This window comes from Budorcas taxicolor, chromosome 11 (genome assembly GCF_023091745.1).
Source record: "Budorcas taxicolor isolate Tak-1 chromosome 11, Takin1.1, whole genome shotgun sequence".
Lineage (NCBI taxonomy): Eukaryota > Metazoa > Chordata > Mammalia > Artiodactyla > Bovidae > Budorcas > Budorcas taxicolor.
In genome coordinates, this window is record NC_068920.1 from 38,903,772 (window position 1) to 38,923,018 (window position 19,247).

The 19,247-nt window shown below is 41.6% G+C and overlaps 1 protein-coding gene across 1 annotated transcript; it reads right to left on the reverse strand.

The window, feature by feature from the left end:
- Positions 1 to 166: 166 nt before the first annotated feature.
- ADGRF4 (adhesion G protein-coupled receptor F4) lies at positions 167 to 17,515 on the reverse strand. Its single transcript, XM_052649545.1, has 9 exons — positions 17,429 to 17,515; positions 16,158 to 16,212; positions 13,198 to 13,346; positions 11,680 to 11,931; positions 8,805 to 10,184; positions 6,124 to 6,165; positions 5,629 to 5,688; positions 4,397 to 4,453; positions 167 to 235 (listed from the first exon to the last, which is right to left on the reverse strand). The coding sequence occupies exons 1-8, from the start codon at positions 17,513 to 17,515 to the stop codon at positions 4,406 to 4,408; spliced, it is 2,073 nt and encodes a 690-aa protein (XP_052505505.1). The 3' UTR covers positions 167 to 235; positions 4,397 to 4,405.
- Between the last annotated feature and the right edge of the window lie 1,732 nt (positions 17,516 to 19,247).

Here is a 19,247-nt window from a genome sequence, read left to right on the forward strand (position 1 = left end):
ATGGGTAGATCAAAGAGCTCATAAATCCATGTCCTTAAAGCCCAGTCACCAAATGCTCTCCTCAATTTTTCCTCGGCAAACCTTCTTACTGAGAGTTCAGGCGTCATTTCTGGCAAGAATAGAAAGTCTTCCAAAGAAACATGACTGTCCTTTACATTCCAGCCTGCCTTCCAGCCTCCTGCAGGAGTTCAACTCTCCAGCCAGGACCCAGGACTTCCATGAAGCATGGAGCAACCTAGGCAAAATGATTGACATACTGGTTAAGTCAGAATAATAGCTGGCATGTACGGACAACTTGCCTCCCAGGTGGCTCAGTGGTTAAAAAAAAAAAAAAACTCTGCCTGCCAAGGCAAGAGACACAAGTTTGATCCCTGGGTCAGGAAGATTCCCCTGGACAATGAAATGGCAACCCACTCCAGTATTCTTGCCTGGGAAATCCCATGGACAGAGAAGCCTGGAAGGCTAAATTCCATGGGATCGCAAAAGAGGTGGATACAACAACTAAACAAAAAACTCCCAAACCCGATAACTTAATTTGAACCAGGTATTAGTCTACCAATCTTGAATGTGTTGGCTCATTGAGTCCCTACACCTGAGAGGTATTTACTATTATTATTAGCTTCATTTTACAGATGAGGAAATGGAGACACAGAAACATTGAGCAATTTCTTCAAGGTCACACAGCAGGAAGGCTAAACTCCCAGCTTTATTTTTCTGTGCCTTGTGCCTTCTCCTCGCCACTCCGGCGAGCCTAAATTTTCAAGGCCCCCTCTTGCCCCTCTGCTAAGTAAGCCTGATCTCTAGAATGACTCAGTGCTCTGAATTTGCAACTTCCTAGGAAAACCTTGGTGCTTCTCTCTGGGTATCTGTTCTGTCCATCTCGTTTCTCACTTGGAATAAAGAGATTTTTTAAGTGAAGTTTAACCACAAATATGTGGAAGAGATTTCAGAAGAACGGAGGAGCCATCCTAGTGACTCTGAAATCACACTAGGTTAATAACAAGCTCTACCGGGTCCTTTTGGAGAAGGCAATGGCACCCCACTCCAGTACTCTTGCCTGGAAAATCCCATGGACGGAGAAGCCTGGTGCTGCAGTCCATGAGATCGCTAAGAGTCGGACACGACTGAGTGACTTCACTTTCACTTTTCACTATCATGCATTGGAGAAGGAAATGGCAACCCACTCTAGTGTTCTTGCCTGGAGAATCCCAGGGACGGGGCAGCCTGGTGGGCTGCCATCTATGTGGTCATACAGAGTCGGACACGACTAAAGCGACTTAGCAGCAGCAGCAGCAGCACTGGGTCCTATTAAAGGCAGGCCCTCCATATGAACAGCAGAGGGCGCTGTGCAGCGTTGGCCACGTGTTAAAAATGCCCTTCCCTTTCCTCCCCTGCTTCCCAGGACGGGGTCCCCCAGTTAGGATGTGGGGAAAATGGCCCGGTTTTCACACGGCTGCTGTCCTTCCACAGTCCCCGGACCTCTCCGTACACGTGTCCAGACCTTGTTCCTGATAACAGTCCCACCTGAGGTCCCTGGGATATGTGGTGTTTCCAACAATGGAGGGCCCCTTTTCTGACCCAAGACCCCTTCAGTCTAAGATTTTGTGTCCTGGTTAAAATCTGAAAAACTGCCTTTGCGTTATGATTAACCCCAGCCTCGACCAGGATCCAGCCTTGTGCTCCCCAGTTGCCTGTGTCTTGAGCTGTAATTCTGTTCTCATCCCCCTGACGGGGGACCTGCTTTCTTCTACTGAAAGACCTTCGCAGGGCTGCCAGCCCTCCATTCTAGACTTGGGAGGATCCCTGGTCATGAGCTTCCCATCCTATCCTCTGAGCCTGTTTTGCCTCCAGCTTGGTGCCAGCTGCTGCTTCTGAACTCTTCCGATTCTTCCTGGGTCCAGATGTAAAAAGCAGGGAGACTAAGATTACCTGGAGAATTCAATAGGCCCAGGGTCACCCAACCAAGATGTGCTGAAAGAATGCAATCTTCATCCATCCCCCACTTCACAGGTTCAGAAATAGAGGTTGCAAGCTGAAGAATGAGGTGGTCAGCGTTTCTTTGGGGAAAGTTGTTGGTGTGTTTCTACCTCCTTCCTCCATTTCCTCCTGATACTGGCCAAACATTGAGCACCTCTGATTCTACTGAGTGGTGCAGTCCCTGACCTTGTCTTCTACTGGTTGTCCCCAGCTATTGATACAGTCGACCAGATATGCTGAGGTAGCTAAAGTGGAGACTTCATCTACACCTCTCTTCTCTTGAATGGTTAGAGATCGTCTCCCCAGGTGGCCCAGCCTCCTCCACCCAAGATAGTCTAATACAGGGGTCCTCAACCTCTGACATCTAATGTCTGATGATCTGAGGTGGAGCTGATGTAGTAACAATAGAATAAAGTACTCAATAAATGTAAAGCTCTTGAATCATCCTGAAACCATCACCACCCCCAGTCCATAGAAAAAAGGTCTTCCATTAAACCAGCCCCTGGTGCCCAAAAGATTGGGGACTGCTGGCCTTAGAAGCTTCCCCAAACAGATCAAATTAGAACCTTGATGGAAAGATTAGGCTTCCCTGGTGTCTCAGTGGTAAAGAATCCGCTGCTAATGCAGGAGACGTGAGTTCACTCCTTGGTCCAGGAAGATCCCCTGGAGAAGGACATGGCAACCCACCCCAGTATTCTTGCCTGGGACATCACATGGTCATCTGAATTACCTCTCCTTACTGACTAATCAAGGAATTCTAAAGCAATGTCCCACCAGGGAAGATCCCTATGGACTAGGAAACAGACAGAAGTTGGGGGCGTTAGCTCTTCAAAGTTCTACTGAATCCTCCCCTTTAAAGTTCTCAAATTAAAATTCAAACATGAAGGTGATTAACTAAGGGTAATACACCAGTGTTTTCCCCTCTGTTTTCATAGCACCTGGTACATGCCAGTCAATGTATATGAAAGAGCCCTTCCCTCTTCTGGGGACCATGTGCCAATGTCCACAGCAGCAGGACAGCAGGTTTGTGTAATCTCTAATCCAGGAGGGCCCTTAAAGTTTCTTCCAACTCAGAGAGTCTTTCATTCCATGAGATTGTTTCAGCCCCTTCCTTTGCCCCATTGCTCAATAGATGAGCCATGATTCAGAAAGGAAAGGAATGTAAAAGAGGTTGTGCCTACTGCTGGGTGGTGTTAAAAAAAAAAAAAAATCTGAGACTCCTCGGTATTCACGCAGAAAGCCAGGACACCTCTCCAAAGCAAAACCACAGCAAGTTCGATCACCCTGCCCACATTCTGCTCTTAATTCTCAGGCTGCAGGCTGCCACTGTGAGACTTACCCTCCCCTGCACCACTGACTAATATCTGTTTTCCTCTGATTTCACCTGTGTAGAAATAAGTCTCAGACGGTGGCTGTGAGTAGGCAGGCTGTGAGTAGGCAACTCCACCCTCATCCCTTTAGGAATGATTCTGAACACCAAATTCTTTAGGGAGAGATGTGTTTGTTTCTTTGTGATTCCAATCAATTAAGACTTCCTTCTCAACAATGGGGCTACCATTAGTGTCTACACTCACTGGCAAAATGGAATGAAGGTGTGTGTAATCACTGCAGAGGGTGACTGCAGCCAGGAAATTAAAACACACTTACCCCTTGGAAGGAAAGCTATGACCAATCTAGACAGCATATTAAAAAGCAGAGACATTACTTTGTCAACAAAGGTCTGTCTAGCCAAGGCTATGGTTTTTCCAGTAGTCATGTATGGATGTGAGAGTTGAACTATAAAGACAGCTGAGAGCCGAAGAATTGATGCTTTTGAACTGTGGTGTTGGAGAAGACTCTGAAGAGTCCCTTGGACTGCAAGGAGATCCAACCAGTCCATCCTAAAGGAAATCAGTCCTGGGTGTTCATTGGAAGGACTGATGTTGAAGCTGAAACTCCAATATTTTGGCCATCTGATGTGAAGAGCTAACTCTTTTGAAAAGACCCTGATGCTGGGAAAGATTGAGGGCAGGAGGAGAAGGGGACAACAGAGAATGAGATGGATGTATGGCATCACCGACTCAATGGACATGGGTTTGGGTGGACTCCAGCAGTTGGTGATGGACAGGGAGGCCTGGCGTGCTGCAGTTCATGGGGTCACAGAGAGTTGGACACGACTGAGCGACTGAACGGAACTGAACTGAAACAGCAAGATATATCCTGTATCAGAATGGAGATGATGACTGCATCCTCTCACTGAGGACAGAAAAAAAGAAAAAAAAGATGTATTCTTAAGATGTGATCAAGTAAACTGAGCTGACCTGGGTTTTAAAGATGTGTGTATTTTCATTTATGTGCTTGGCAATAAAGACGTTTCCATTCTCTGAAAGATATCCCCAGTTCCCTTCCCGAAGCTTCTCCTTGATTTTTTAATACTCACGTCTTCTCCTCAACGATTCATTAATTTAGATCCATAGGTGGGGCCTAACGATGCATTCTAAATAGGGGAAAAAATAACACTGATGTCAATGAAGAATGGCATTGACTGGAATGCACATAAGTTTATGTTTATGTCTATGCCTGACTGAAGATAAACATGTAACAATGGAAACATGAAGTACCAGAGTTGACACAGCTACCCTGAATTAAATTGTCATATTTCACTGAATCTCACATTGTAAGCAACATCATTATACTTTATGTCTGCAGAGGAAGAACATGAAAAAGTAACTTGCCAATTAAGTCATGACATGCCACTGATTACCCAATGTGTACCAATTTCAGAAATAGTCAAAGGTGGATAAAAAATGCCTATCTTGGAATTGATGGTCTTTGGCGCTAAAAGTCACTCTAAGTACTAGCTGACTGTAAATTCTGATGCTGTATGTCTCCAGAGACTTTTTTATTTGTTTGTTTTAAAAGCAGCTCTTATTGAGAAACTGTTGATTGAGTAAATGACTTCTTTCTCATCAATATAACAATGGTGGCAATTTCAGTTGGTAGTTGATGAGACAGATAACTAGGTCAAAAGTCATCTTCAAGATCTTCAGATACATGGACACTGCAGTTCAAGGGAGTGTGGTTCACTGCAGAAGCCCATGGCAAGAAGAATGCTAAATCTCACAAACTGCTGGGTCGCTCTGGTCAAACCTCATAAGTACTCTAGGCCTTGGTTTCCTTACCTATGAAATGACAAGGGTGGTCTAGTATCTCATTTCTAACTCATGTCTTACTTCCAGCTCTGGCACCTGATGAATCTATGATCTACGCATTCACATTGTCTCTCTCTCAATAGTCCAAATGTATTTAGTTGAAATACAACCAGTATGGAAACTTTGCTTTTTTTCTTTTCTCGGCATGCTGCAGGGCTTGCAAGATCTTAGTTCCCCAACCAGGGTTCAAACCAAGGCCCTAGGTGTGAAAGCATGGAGTCCCAACTACGGGGCCATCAGGGAATTCCCTGGAAACTTTTTTTGAGGGGTAGTTTCCAGTGACCCTAAGCTCTAACAAGATACTCCAAATCTGTTGGCTGAAGAAATGAATGAATAAAGGTATCCCCTCTTGATTCTGTTTGCTAACAAATCCCCAATATTGAGCTATAGTATTTGTCTCTGTATGACTCTACTGAAAACACCGACCTTCCAGTATTGAGACTGAAAGGGAAAGGCTTACCTCTGCTACCCTCGACTGCCCCTTCAGTGAAGACATCCTCATCCTCAAAGCATCTCGTATCTAAAGAAGCAATGAGAGTGAAGAAATGACAGCATCCTCAAGGTCTAGATCTGGGTCCTGAAACTTTGAGGCCAGAAACTCTGGCAGAAGCAGCATCAGATGGTTCAGCACCATGCTTGAAAAATAATGAAACTTGGATAAAAGTTGAGATGTAATCATAACTAGATTTAGGATTAAGATTAAAGTTCTGGTCATGGTTTCTATTTTTTTCACTGGCTATGTTCAAATATAACCTCCAGTTGACTTGAGAAGGAGCAGGACAAGAGAGAGTATAGTTCTTCCCTTCCCCCCCTCCACCCCCCACAGCTGATGCCTTGAACCACCCGACAAACTCAGCTCTTCTCCACTATCCTCTCTGATCAAGGCTGCTTCATCCTCCTGCTCCCCCCAACCACATGGAAAACATTTACAGTGAGTGACAGAAATTCAAGTTACCTTGTGGTCCATAATGGTTCCAAACAGCAAGATGAAGAACCCCTGTGACAGAATTCAACAAAAGTATGAGGGACAGTTCTGCAGACCATAACCCAGAAGTTATTTTAACACCACTCTTCTAGATTCGTTCAAAGATAGTTATCATATATTAGAAACTTCAGTTTCTACTGATTCTCTTGCACTAATGAGTGTTTTCTTTGAATGGACCTCAAAAAAAGAGGACCACCTTCATGCGTGTGCATGAGAGTGATTGATATTTCTTGAATGGCTTCAAATGTAGGATAGTTTTCAAACTTATTAAATCTGTTTACTTTCTTCCCAGGTATTAAGGTGGTTGTTCTTACTCATGATGATAGTAACACACACATAAAATTTTGTCATTCAAAGTCACAATCAGGGAAGGTGTCATGGGAAAATGAAATGTATTCTAGTCTACTTTCAATGGAAAAGTCAAGAAACAGGCAGCTAGAGTCTGTAACGGAGAAGGCAATGGCACCCCACTCCAGTACTCTTGCCTGGAAAATCCCATGGATGGAGGAGCCTTGTGGGCTGCAGTCCATGGAATCGCTAAGAGTCAGGCACGACTGAGCGACTTTTCTTTCACTTTTCACTTTCATGCATTGGAGAAGGAAATGGCAACCCACTCCAGTGTTCTTGCCTGGAGAATCCCAGGGACGGGGTAGCCTGGTGGGCTGCCGTCTGTGGGGTTGCACAGAGTCGGACACGACTGAAGTGACTTAACAGTAACAGAGTCTCTAAACCTGGTGAAAGAAGTTACTGCATAAAAAAAAGAGAGAGAGAGAGAGAAGTCTAAAGAAACCCATAAGACCAGGGTCTCTTGGAGTTTAAATTATCTGGTCACCTACAAAGTCAGAATAATTGCCAGTCAATCCTTTTAAGTCACGGGAGTTAGGAGCCTTGCAAGGAAAGTCTGAATCCTGCCACAAGAGTGAAGGGAAGCCTGGTTTCTAAGGATGGTTTCATGGAGAAGAAACACTGATCAGAAAACTGAAAATGCTGAATTGTGAGTCACAGAGAACCCTTGTTTTAGAAAAATGAATGTGTGTAACTAAAGGGAGTCTAGAAATTGTCTTTCCATCAAGAAAATAGAGAGAGAAATGATCCGAAAGAGAAATGCAGAACAAAATTTCCTGGGGTTTAATTAAATTGCAAAGTAGGATGAGATCAGAGGTAGTGAGTATAACTTCAAGAGCAGGGGAGATTTATGTGAGTCCAAGAGCTTTTGATCCCCATTCCCAAAGAAAACCTTAAGTAAAAGGTTTCTCTTTAAAGCAATACAGAGGAAAGAATGAAATAAATGTTCTCTTTAGTTATTAAGAAATTATGAATAAGATATATAATTGTACTGAGCTGGCATTACTTTAAAGTTGGCTTTATTATTTCACATTAGGCTTTGAAATAGAGTAATAGTGATATGGAATACGTTGTTGCTTTGTTAAACAGTTATATTTAATTTAAAGCATTGATCAAAATTTTTTTGAAAATATTTTTCTGAAAAGAAGCGGATAATAAATGTTTTAGGCTTTACAGCCTCTGTTCCAACTATCTCACCTTTGCCACTGTAGCACGAAAGCCACCATAGGCAAAATGTGTGTGTGTAAGCTGTATTTCAATAAAACTTTTTCAATAAAATGGTGTGTATGTAAGCCCATGTGTAAGGTGTATTTCAATAAAACTATTTACAAACATAGGCAGCAGGCCACAGTTTACCAGCTCCTGATTTAAAATATATTAAAAATATAAACCTTCTGAGATTTCCCAGGTGGCCCAGTGGCTAAGACTCCACACCACTAATGCAAGGGCTCTGGGTTTGATCCCTGGTCTGGGAACTAGATCCTACTTGCTGCGACTAAGACCCAGAGCTGCCAAATAAATAGATATATTTACATATATATATATATATATATATATAAACTTCCTAAATTTTCTATTACTCATGGGTGCAGAAAGCAGCCTAATGACAGCTTCCCAAAAGTGGCTTAGTAGCCAAGATGAAGTGGAACAACTTTTAGATGGATAATCTTATCAAAGCAAGCATGTTAAGCAAGAAAAGACATTAGAGATCCTTTTAGATCCATCTTTACTTTACAGAGGAGAAGTCTGGGCACCAGAGAAAGTGACATTGCTGGGATCCATCTGTGAATAACAACTAACATTTATTTTACAGAGAATAGCAGGGAAGGAGTATGAGAATCCCTGACTGATTAATATCCAAAGTGAGTGTCATGGGCCGTCTCTGCATGCTGTGAAAAATGACTATTATTTCATAGATTGCCCAGACTACTTGAGAAAGGATAAAAATTGTGCTTGTTTTGAGGCATACTATGTAAAAGTAGCCTCACACATCCCTAACCAAAGACTAGTCTTCCATAAGTGAAGGTCAATGTCTTTTCACGTTGAAACTTTAGAAAAGACAAAAGGAGATGCCTACCCAATCAACCTGATCATCGAAATCCAACTCAACAATCAATAGACAGAGTGATGTCACAGATAAATGTCTGTAAGATATGAAAGGAAATGGAAGGAATATGTGGTGTTCTGTATTTTTAAACCATAGCCATATTTTGTTGTATAGCCAGAATACCAAATTATAAGATAATAAAAAAGTAGCTAATAGTATCAGTAGTATCAATAAAATAAGTCTCTCTCCCAGAACTTACCTGGAAAGCATTGAGCAGGGCAAAGATTATGTGGAATATCAAGGAAGTGCCTTCTATGAGTGTAGCTATTCCAAAACCCCAGGTCAGTCCCAATAGTGGGGTGAGGATGGCGACATTTTTGCTGATCCTCAGGATTATGGCCACATCTTGAGACTTGGAACTGCCAATAGAGGGCCTCTGAGTGTTGACAGCCACAATCAAAACCACAACAAGATTCACAGCCACGATGACCAAGGCTGGGATGGCAAAGGCTAGAAGGGCTTTGGTGTCATCCCAGTTAAGCCAACAGGCACCACGTCTCACGTAACCTTTCCCTGGCACTGTGATAGCCACAGTGGTGGCAGCAATGACTAACGGGCACCCATAGCCAACGGCAAAGCCAATGGCCATCATGCGGGACCTCATCATCCTCCGGAAAACCACCAGCAGTCCATAGATGATGAGCAGGGCTTTGAAGAGCATCCAGAAAAACAGACAGAGGTAGAAAAAGTGGCTAAAAAATGTCACCGCAACACACCAGTTGTAGTCCTGGGCCTTTTTGTTAAAGTTGGAGCCTAAGATGAACCACACATTGGCAGTCAAGAGCGACACAGCTATATTCACAATGCATACATGTCGCATATATGATATGTCCGTCATGACCACCCGGGACCAGACGGTGGCTTCAATCATCAGGCAAAGAATCAAGCTGAGGATGGAGACGCTGAGCCCAATGCAGGTGATGTAGTCCAGGACTTTGTTGTCCACAGATATGGGGGACATGAGGATGGAAAAAGACATCATCACGTTGGTGTAGTTACACCGGCATTTAACTCTGTTCATGGTGTCTAGCGTTGTTTCACAGACATTCTCATCCCACCTCCTTTTCCTGGAGTGCCAGCCAACACACTGGGCCCTGGCATTCTGTGATTTGTTCATCTTCTCAAAGGTGAATAAGATTTGCTCCAATTTTTCTGGTAAAATCACTGAAAGGACCAGTCCATTTACCGGCCTGGGAAGATGGGCATTTTCCAAGTGGGCTTCTTTCAGGACCGCCCCCAGGGTGGGAAAAGCTATGCCAACAGCTTGGGATGCATTTGGGGGCAGCTTCCACAGCTCTTGCCTGGGAATTTCTATGATTCCGAGGATGCCCTCCACTGTGTTGTTCAAGTTCATGGAGAAACTGAGACTTCTCTCTGAGGTCTTGTTGTTGATGGGGAACCCTTTTGTCTGAATGAAGAGTTCATCCACAATGTGCTCAGGTTCATTTTGGATATGGAGTTGCCTCGCAAACCAGTTCACTGACTGCAACAAATCGGAGCTGACATTTTTGTCTGGAATGAAAGCCCAGTTTGGAATGACCGCGGGGTTGAGGATGTGGTTGGCCACTTTGCTGTAGCTCTGCAGAGGAGAGAAGTAGATACGATACTGGAGATACACACACTGCAGTACAAAGTCGATTTCTAAAACCTCAAGTTTCTAAAGATCAAATGATTTGATATTATTTGACATGTTTCTCTTCAAATTCACTGATTATTAGAATCTCATACTAGTAGGACTTCGGCAAGAGGAAAAAAATTAGAAATGCTAAAAACAAAATATGATAAAAAAGAAATGAAATTAACAAAATAAGATTGAAGGTTGACATATATACACTAATATGGATAAAATAGATAACTGATGATATTGATAACCTGCTGTATAGCACAAGAAACTCTGCTTAATGTTCTGTGGTGACCTAAATAGGAAGGAAATCCAAAACAGAGGGAATATATATATACTTGAAGCTGGTTCACTTTGCCATAGAGCAGAAATTAACACAGCATTGTAAAGCAACTATATCCCAATTTTTAAAAAATCAATAAATATAAACTAAAAAATAATAAGATAAAATAAAATGAAATAATCAAATAAGATGAAATGAAATGAGATGAACTATAGAAAAGGGTTGCCTGCTTTATTATATGCCCCAAGCAGCATTTCCAACTTCAGTTTGTATAACCCAAGTTTTCCATGAGATATTAATGACTGTTTAAGGAGGAAACAGTCCTCTGGAAATCCAAGTACAGCACACCATATCCTATCCTCCCCTCGAACCTTGTGAAGAGTGCCAAAGTTTAACACATTTAAAGCTCTAGAAAGTCCTGCCATAAGACCTACTTGGCTTCACTTACCCCAGAATTCCTGTATCTGCTGTACTACAGATCTCTCTTTTAAGAAATGGAACCTCTGCTAACATTTCTCAGTACAATTACATTTTACAAAAATAAAATTTGGGAAACTTTACAGTAGTCAAAGTCTTCCTCACAGGATCATTATGTGACAGTTCCTTGCAAATATTCAGTCTGTACAAAAACCTGTATTAAAAATGTTCTTATTTCTTGAAAGGGGTTTCCCTGATAGCTCAGTTGATAAAGAATCCACCTGCAATGCTGGGGACCTCTGTTCAATTCCTGGGTCAGGAAGATCTGCTGGAGAAGGGATAGGCTACCCACTCCAGTATTATTGGGCTTCCTTTGTGGCTCAGCTGGTAAAGAATCCGCCTGCAATGTGGGAGACCTGGGTTCAATCCCTGGGTTGGGAAGATCCCCTGGAGAAGGGAAAGGCTACCCACTCCAGTATTCTGGCCTACACAATTCCATGGACTGTATAGTCTATGGAGTCACAAAGAGTTGGATGCGACTGAGTGACTTTCACTTTCACTGTTTCTTGAAAACGTCCATAAACTAGGATGACTCCATATCCATAAACTAGGATGACTCCATACCCAAAACTGAAATGAGTTGTTATTCTGGTTATGGTAGTTTTTACCATGAAAACTATTTTGAAACTATTAAAGTGCAAGATTTTGAAACAAAAAATTGTCAGCTTTTTAAATGAAATTAACAAAGAATACCTTCATTTTCTCTCGGGTGACATTATCAGACAAATCTGTAGAAATGTTTTTTAGTAACTCCACTATAAATGCAATATTTCCGGACGTTGCTTCTGATGATTTCACAGCATTAATTATGCAGGCGTAATCCAGTGGGCAATTCTTTTGGATTCCTTGAGCTACACTCCTGATGGGCTCTGGGGTTTGGTAGTCAAGAATGTGCAGAGTTATAGACGGTGCTGCCACAGAGAGGCGTGATGCACTGTTTGAGTCCTGTTTGTAAAAAGATGGTTATTTCACTCAAAAATGATTAAGCACCCAACATGTCAAGGAGATCCAACCAGCCCATCCTAAAGGAAATCAGTCCTGAATATTCATTGGAAGGACTGATGCTGAAGCTGAAGCTCCAATACTTTGGGCCACCTGATGTGAAGAGCTGACTCATTTGAAAAGACCTTGATGCTAGGAAAGATTGAAGGCAGGAGGAGAAGGGGACAACAGAGGATGAGACTGTTGGATGGCATCACCGGTTCAATGAGCATGAGTTTGAGTAAACTCCGGGAGTTGGTGATGGACAGGGAGGCCTGGCATGCTGCAGTCCTTAGGGTCGCAAAGTGTCAGCCATGAGTGAGCGACTGAACTGAATTGAACTGAACTGAAGTGACAGAGAATGCACTGACACTCCTATTCTAAAAACACTTGACATTTTAGGAGATGCAGAGATCAATGTGCTTCTACAGGGATGAAGGAGAGGCAGAAGGAAACAGTGGCTAAGTGAAAGGATACAACATAAAATATTTTAATTGAGAATTGTTTTATTCATTGGGTTTTTATTCTTTCTGGGACACACACCTCTGTCTTCCTTTGGTCAAGTGATTGAAAGTATGAGAAAAAGATATCAAAATGAATTTAACTGTAGACAAATTCAGTTGCTTAACTGATTAGCATAAGAGGTATAAAAATCCATATTTTTTGTTTGTTTTGAAAGCCTTTTTATTTAAAAAAAATAAAAATAAAAATATTTCCCACTGGAGGCTATTTCTTTTTTTGTCTTTTAAAAATTTTTATTACACAAATATCTCCCATTACCACATGTCAGAGGAAAGATGTCCTTGCTCTTTGTAAAACCAATCATGGAGAACATTTGGAAAACAAAAGTCCACCTAGCTTCCCTCCTTTCCCTGGCCCCGAATAACCCCAATGTGTCAACTGAGATAGCGTGACTTGTCCTCTTAATGCTTACATTTAATTTTTTTGAAAATCCATTTTTAAAGCTAAAATTTTAATCTCTAAGTGTTTATCACTGTCTGAATGAATTTCAGATCTTTTTTTCTTTTTTTTTTTTGAGTAAAGATTTTGAGAGGGAGAAATAACGTGGTTGAGAGTTTGGGTGAGGAAGGAAGGATAAGAAACAAATTTGAACCCACTCTGTAGAATTTCTCAGGTCCAGATCTGAGACTTATTGTCATGCTGAACAGAAAACATTTAAAATGTTTCTTGTAGAATATGCAAATAAGATGAAATATGCAAATACATCACCATAAAGAGTGTTTCCACAGAAAGGCTTGTACATGTTTCAGTTGATTTCTGCCACTTGTTTCCATTACAGATAAATCCTATTTCTCCATGAAAGTGCTGAGCACAGGGCTGGCTGCAGTTAGAAGCGCTGCAAGGTCCGTGGCATTTTCCTTAGAAGAGAGAGAGAGGCCTGATTAGCATTTCTACACGTTGACGAGGCTATCTAACTCCTTCCTGGGGCTTGGGGGTTGCTTCCCAGAGGAGGCGACATTGAACTGTGTTCTCAGCCACCAACCACTAAGACCTGCCAGGCAGAATGTGAAGCTGATATTTGGACAGAGTGAAGAACATGTGGAAAGGAGGGTCATTCATAAAGACTGGTTCAGAGTGTCTGAGGGGAGAGTGGCAAGAGATGAGGGTGGGGAGATAGGCAGGGTCAAGTCCTGAAAGACCTTGGATTCTGTGCATATATGAGAGTTACCAGGAAACATGATTAGATTGTGAAAGATAATCAACCATGCATGGAGCAGGAGTTAGTAAGCTTTTCTGTAAAGGACCAGGTAAATAGAGCTGCCAGATAAAATACAGGTTAAATGTCAGTTAAATATTGATTTTGTTTTCAGATACACTCAATTCTCATTATTTGCAGCAGTTGCAATCTATAAAATCACTGCCACAAACACTGAATTAGTGAATACGTAACCATCTCCAGATCCTAGGAGAAATACAAGGTTAGGTTCCTATAAGCTTCTGCTCACAACATTTTCACCAACTGATCAGTATATCACTATATAAGCTTGTTTTGTGTGTTTCCATTTAAAGACACCTTATTTAATATATGCTTTTGATTCACTGACATTGAACTCACAGCCAAGGGCACTATAACTCGTGACAACACATTAACAAAGCTCATCTAGCACATATATTTTCCCCACAAGGCACATCCTAACCTTCTTAGGCACACTGTACATCACTTTGGAACTATATTTGGGGGCGATTTTAAACAGCAAAATCACCAACTAAAAACAAACCCACAAAACATGTGACACTACATAGACCACAAAAAAACATTTGTTTATAGTAGGAAGATCAAGTGCCACCTCATTCAACTGAGGACATGCACCTTGGCTGACCATTTTTATGTTATTCTGTGCATGTCTGTTAATAATTCAGAGAGCACTATGAGTGCTGATTTGGAGAAGATGCAAATACAGAATCCACGAATAAAGAGAACCGACTAAAAATGTTCAGTAAAACAGTGGATAATTTTTCATTTATGTATAACCCATGAAATATTACTCATGGCTTATCTGAAATTTAATTTCACCAGACATTCTATGTTTTTGCTAAATACAACAAAGCTAGCCAGAGAGTAAACATTTCAGCTTTGAGGGCCATATGGTCTCTGTCACAAATACTCGGCTCCGCTTAGTAGCATAAAAGCAATCAAAGACAATGTGTGAATGAGTGAGCATGGCTGGGTTTCAATAAAACTTTATTCAAAAAAACTGGCAGCAGCCTAATTTGGCCCATGAGGAGAGTGGATTGACTTGATGAAGCTGCTGAAGTATTCCCAGGAAGAATTGCCTTCAGATAGCAGCAGTGCAGTAGGAAGAAGTAGATGATACTGAGAACCATCAACGTATTGAAATAAATACAAAATGAAGTGCCTTATTGGCTGTGAGCCAAAGAATATTGATGACCAATATTCATTACTTGGACAGGAGGATAGAAGCAGGTTGTTTTGCATCTTTCTTTGACATCTACCCAAGTGTATCCATTGTTGCAATTTACTTAAGCCAAGTGCATTTCAATTTCCTCATTCATATAGTTTGAAGGTAATGCCATAGTTTTTTTACAAACATTGAATGAGACAGCATCTTGTACACACTTAGATCAGTGTTGTCATAAATGCTCAATGCACATTAGCTACATTTCTCTCCTCTTTTCTTTCTAAGCTCCAAATATGTATAGATTTGTATTTGCCCCTACAAATATACTTGGCCATGACTGTGCAGATCCCAGTAATCTATGTGGGTGAGAACCATAGGATTTCACTATCTTACTTCTCATGATGGTTCCACAGTTTGTCGCTCACTTCTCCAGGGTAACCAGTCTTGCCAGTTCAGTTCAATCGCTCAGTCATGTCCAACTCTTTGCAGCCCCATGGACTGCAGCACACCAGGCTTCCCTGTCCATCACCAACTCCCAGAGCTTACTCAAACTCATGTCGATCGAGTTGGTGATGCCATCCAACCATCTTATCCTCTGTCAGTTTCACCAACATGATACCTATTACATCACTTGAATAGATCGCTCAGCCTCAGAGTGCTACATGCTTTTAAGAACCTTGAAATTATCTTTGAAGGAAGGAATGAATGATCCTGTCCTCTTTACTCTTCTGCCTCTTGTTAGCTCATTAGTTCAGATTTCCCTTTAGAGTTTTAAAAAGGACTCTCATCTATTATTCTCAGAGAAGGCAATGGCACCCCACTCCAGTACTCTTGCCTGGAAAATTCCTTGGACGGAGGAGCCTGGTAAGCTGCTGTCTATGGGGTCGCTAAGAATCGGACACGACTGAGCGACTTCACTTTCACTTTTCACTTTCATGCATTGGAGAAGGTAATGACAACCCACTCCAGTGTTCTTGCCTGGAGAATCCCAGGGACAGGGGACCCTGGTGGGCTGCCGTCTATGGGGTCTCACAGAGTCGGACACGACTAAAGCAGCTTAGCAGCAGCAGCAGCTCATCTACTATTCTAGAACATGTATGAATATCTGCCAACTTGTTTCACTGACTATGCTGTGGGTAATAGTATAATTGCAAGAAAATCTATTGATGATGTTTAACATTTAGAACTTATTTGAGATTGTTATTCTGTGTGAAAACTTGTAGTCTGGGGATTGATCTGCCATATCCATGCCCTTCCTTTATTCTGCTGAGTCTTCAAATGGAAGAAGACTGTTCTGCAGCTACATACCTTGAATTCTTCCAGTCTTGGGTTTTCTTTCAGGACTCTGAAGTTTATCTCCATCCTGTAAAACATAAATTCTCAAAGGTTTTCTTTACAGTGGGACTCTTCTCTCTCATCTTAACTTAGAGACTCCATGTGAATATGAAGAGAAAATGTGTTCAGGACTAGGAAGAAAATGGCACCTGATATTGCAGAAATTTGCTGAAGGGATGTGAGCCCTGACAGAGAACACGCTGCCCGCAGTGACGGCTAGAAACTGGGTGTGGTCACATAGGCTCTGAAAGTCAGGGGATTAGGTACATCTGTTGGAAAGTTTAAGGACCCATGGAGAGCACAGTGATGACAATTAGAGCACTAAATCATTCTTTGCTTGTGTTAACTGTAGCTATGATAGGGAACTAATATGGTCCACCCAATACACAGAGAAAGAAGTAAGCAGATACTAGGAATGAGTGCTAGGTTGCAATAATAGAATCTTTTTGTAGCTCTGTTGCTGTTGTTAGTTGGTAAGGGTGTTTGCAACTCCATGAACTGCAACCTGCCAGTCTCCTCTGTCCACGGGATCTCCCAGGCAAGAATACTGGAATGGGTTGCCATTTCTTTCTCCAGGGGGAACTTCTTGACCCAGGGATCAAACCCAAGTCTCCCCAGTGGGTCAGTGGTTAAGAATCCGCCTGCCAATGCAGAAGACATGGGTTCAATCCCTGCATTGAGAAGATTCCCTGGAGAAGGAAATGGCAACCCACTCTAGTATCCTTGCCTTGAAAGTCCCATGGACAGAGGAGCCTGGGGGGTTACAACCCATGGGGTCACAAAAGGGTCAGACACAACTTCCTGACTAAGCATCTTGTAGCTATAAAGGACTGTAAAAATCTAAAAGAGGAAAACACACTCTTCGTGTTTTAGGTAAGGAAATTAAGACCCAGAGAAGTGAAGCAACTCGTGCGGCTAACAGACAAACCTAAGGTTTTAACCTAAATTCCTTGACTGCCAAGTTAGTGCTTCTGTCTCTCAAGAGCTGCCTGTCTACATACTCCATGGCTTGCAAAGTGGTTTTTCTACTAAACTGTTGCACCCTGTGACAATACTGTACTGTCACAAGCCCCAGCCACCTCTCAATTTTTCATTGTCCTTTTCTTTAGAAAGTTGCCATCAGAAAGGATAGCATTGTAATCACTAGAAAATTTCTTTGAAATGACATGTTATTTATCATAAATCAATCATCTCAGGAACTGATTGATTTCTCATGGGACCACATAAGAATTGATCAAACTTACTTTTGTGCGGATATGGAATCTACTATGAGAATATTCTGTGGCCAGAAATAATATTAAACAGCAAATCGTGGTTGCCTGGGACTTCATTTTCACACATGAGGATCTTCACCTGCAATAGACAAGGGTGGATAGAGCTGAAGATGACAGTACCACATAACTAACCTAATATTTAGTCAGCTAACCAACCACTGAGTCCACAGCAAATGTAAATTTCCTTATGCTCTAATGGAGATGCACTCACTCTGATCTATTTAGGCTCCTGAGGAAAACTGTAACCAGGAAGCAGACAAAACTCATGGATCTTGGATCAAAGCTTTCCTGGTTGGAGTCAAGACTAAGAGGGACTTTCATGACGCCACTGTGCCTTCTGGTGAGATGACGATCCACGGGCACTTACAAGAAGGCTTCCAAGTTGTCTTTTAGTTTAAAATTGTCTTTGAGCTCCTAACCAATGAACAGAAGGAATGTATATTTTGACTTAAACCATCATCTTGTAGAACAAGTCTGAGCAGGGGAAAGGGGACATGGCAGAATGACAGGCAAAGTCAGTAATGGATTTGCATAGGTGTTGAAATAGAACTGTGGAATTCACAGTCTTACAGTGTGGGTAGAATGAAGTTTTCACGTACGCAACCAATTGGTGGATAGGCACAGAAGGCAGTTTTCAGTATCAATATTGTTTAAGATAGATTTTTAACTGATCCTCACAAAGAGAAGTAACAGAAGTACCAGTATGAGTTGTCTTAAAAATAACTGTATGTTTTACATATAATTCTCCTGTAGCTTTCAAGATGATGCTTTTGAACTGTGGTGTTGGAGAAGATTCTTGAGAGTCCCTTGGACTGCAAGGAGATGAAGCAGTCAATCCTAAAGGAAATCAGTCCTGAATATTCATTGGAAGGACTAATGTTGAAGCTGAAACTCCAATACTTTGGCCACCTGATGTGAAGAACTGACTCATTAAATAAGACTCCAATGCTGGGAAAGATTGAGGGCAGGAGGCGAAGGGGACGACAGAGGATGAGACAGTTGGGTGGCGCCACCAACTTGATGGACATGAATTTGAGCAGGCTCCAGGAGTTGATGATGGACAGGGAAGCCTGATGTGCTGCAGTCCATGGGGTCACAAAGAGTCTGACATGACTGAGGGACTGAACGGAACTGAACTGAGCTTTCAAAAATTTTTTACCATAACACAATAATAAATGGATCTTACATTGTGACTCAGTGTGTACTGACAAAAATATGTGTGTATAAAGCTATCTCTATATAAACATTTAAAAATAAATAATCTTTATATTTTAAAAACTTTTATGTTATACCTCAACATAATAAAAGCTATATATGACAAACCCACAACAAACATTATCCTCAATGGTGAAAAATTGAAAGCATTTCCCCTAAAGTCAGGAACAAGACAAGGGTGCCCACTTTCACCGCTACTATTCAACATAGTTCTGGAAGTTTTGGCCACAGCAATCAGAGCAGAAAAAGAAATAAAAGGAATACAAATTGGAAAGGAAGAAGTAAAACTCTCACTGTTTGCAGATGACATGATCCTCTACATAGAAAACCCTAAAGACTCCACCAGAAAATTACTAGAGCTAATCAATGAATATAGTAAAGTTGTGGGATATAAAATCAACACACAGAAATCCCTTGCATTCCTATACACTAATAATGAGAAAATAGAAAAAGAAATTAAGGAAACAATTCCATTCACCATTGCAATGAAAAGAATAAAATACTTAGGAATATATCTACCCAAAGAAACTAAAGACCTACATATAGAAAACTATAAAACACTGATGAAAGAAAT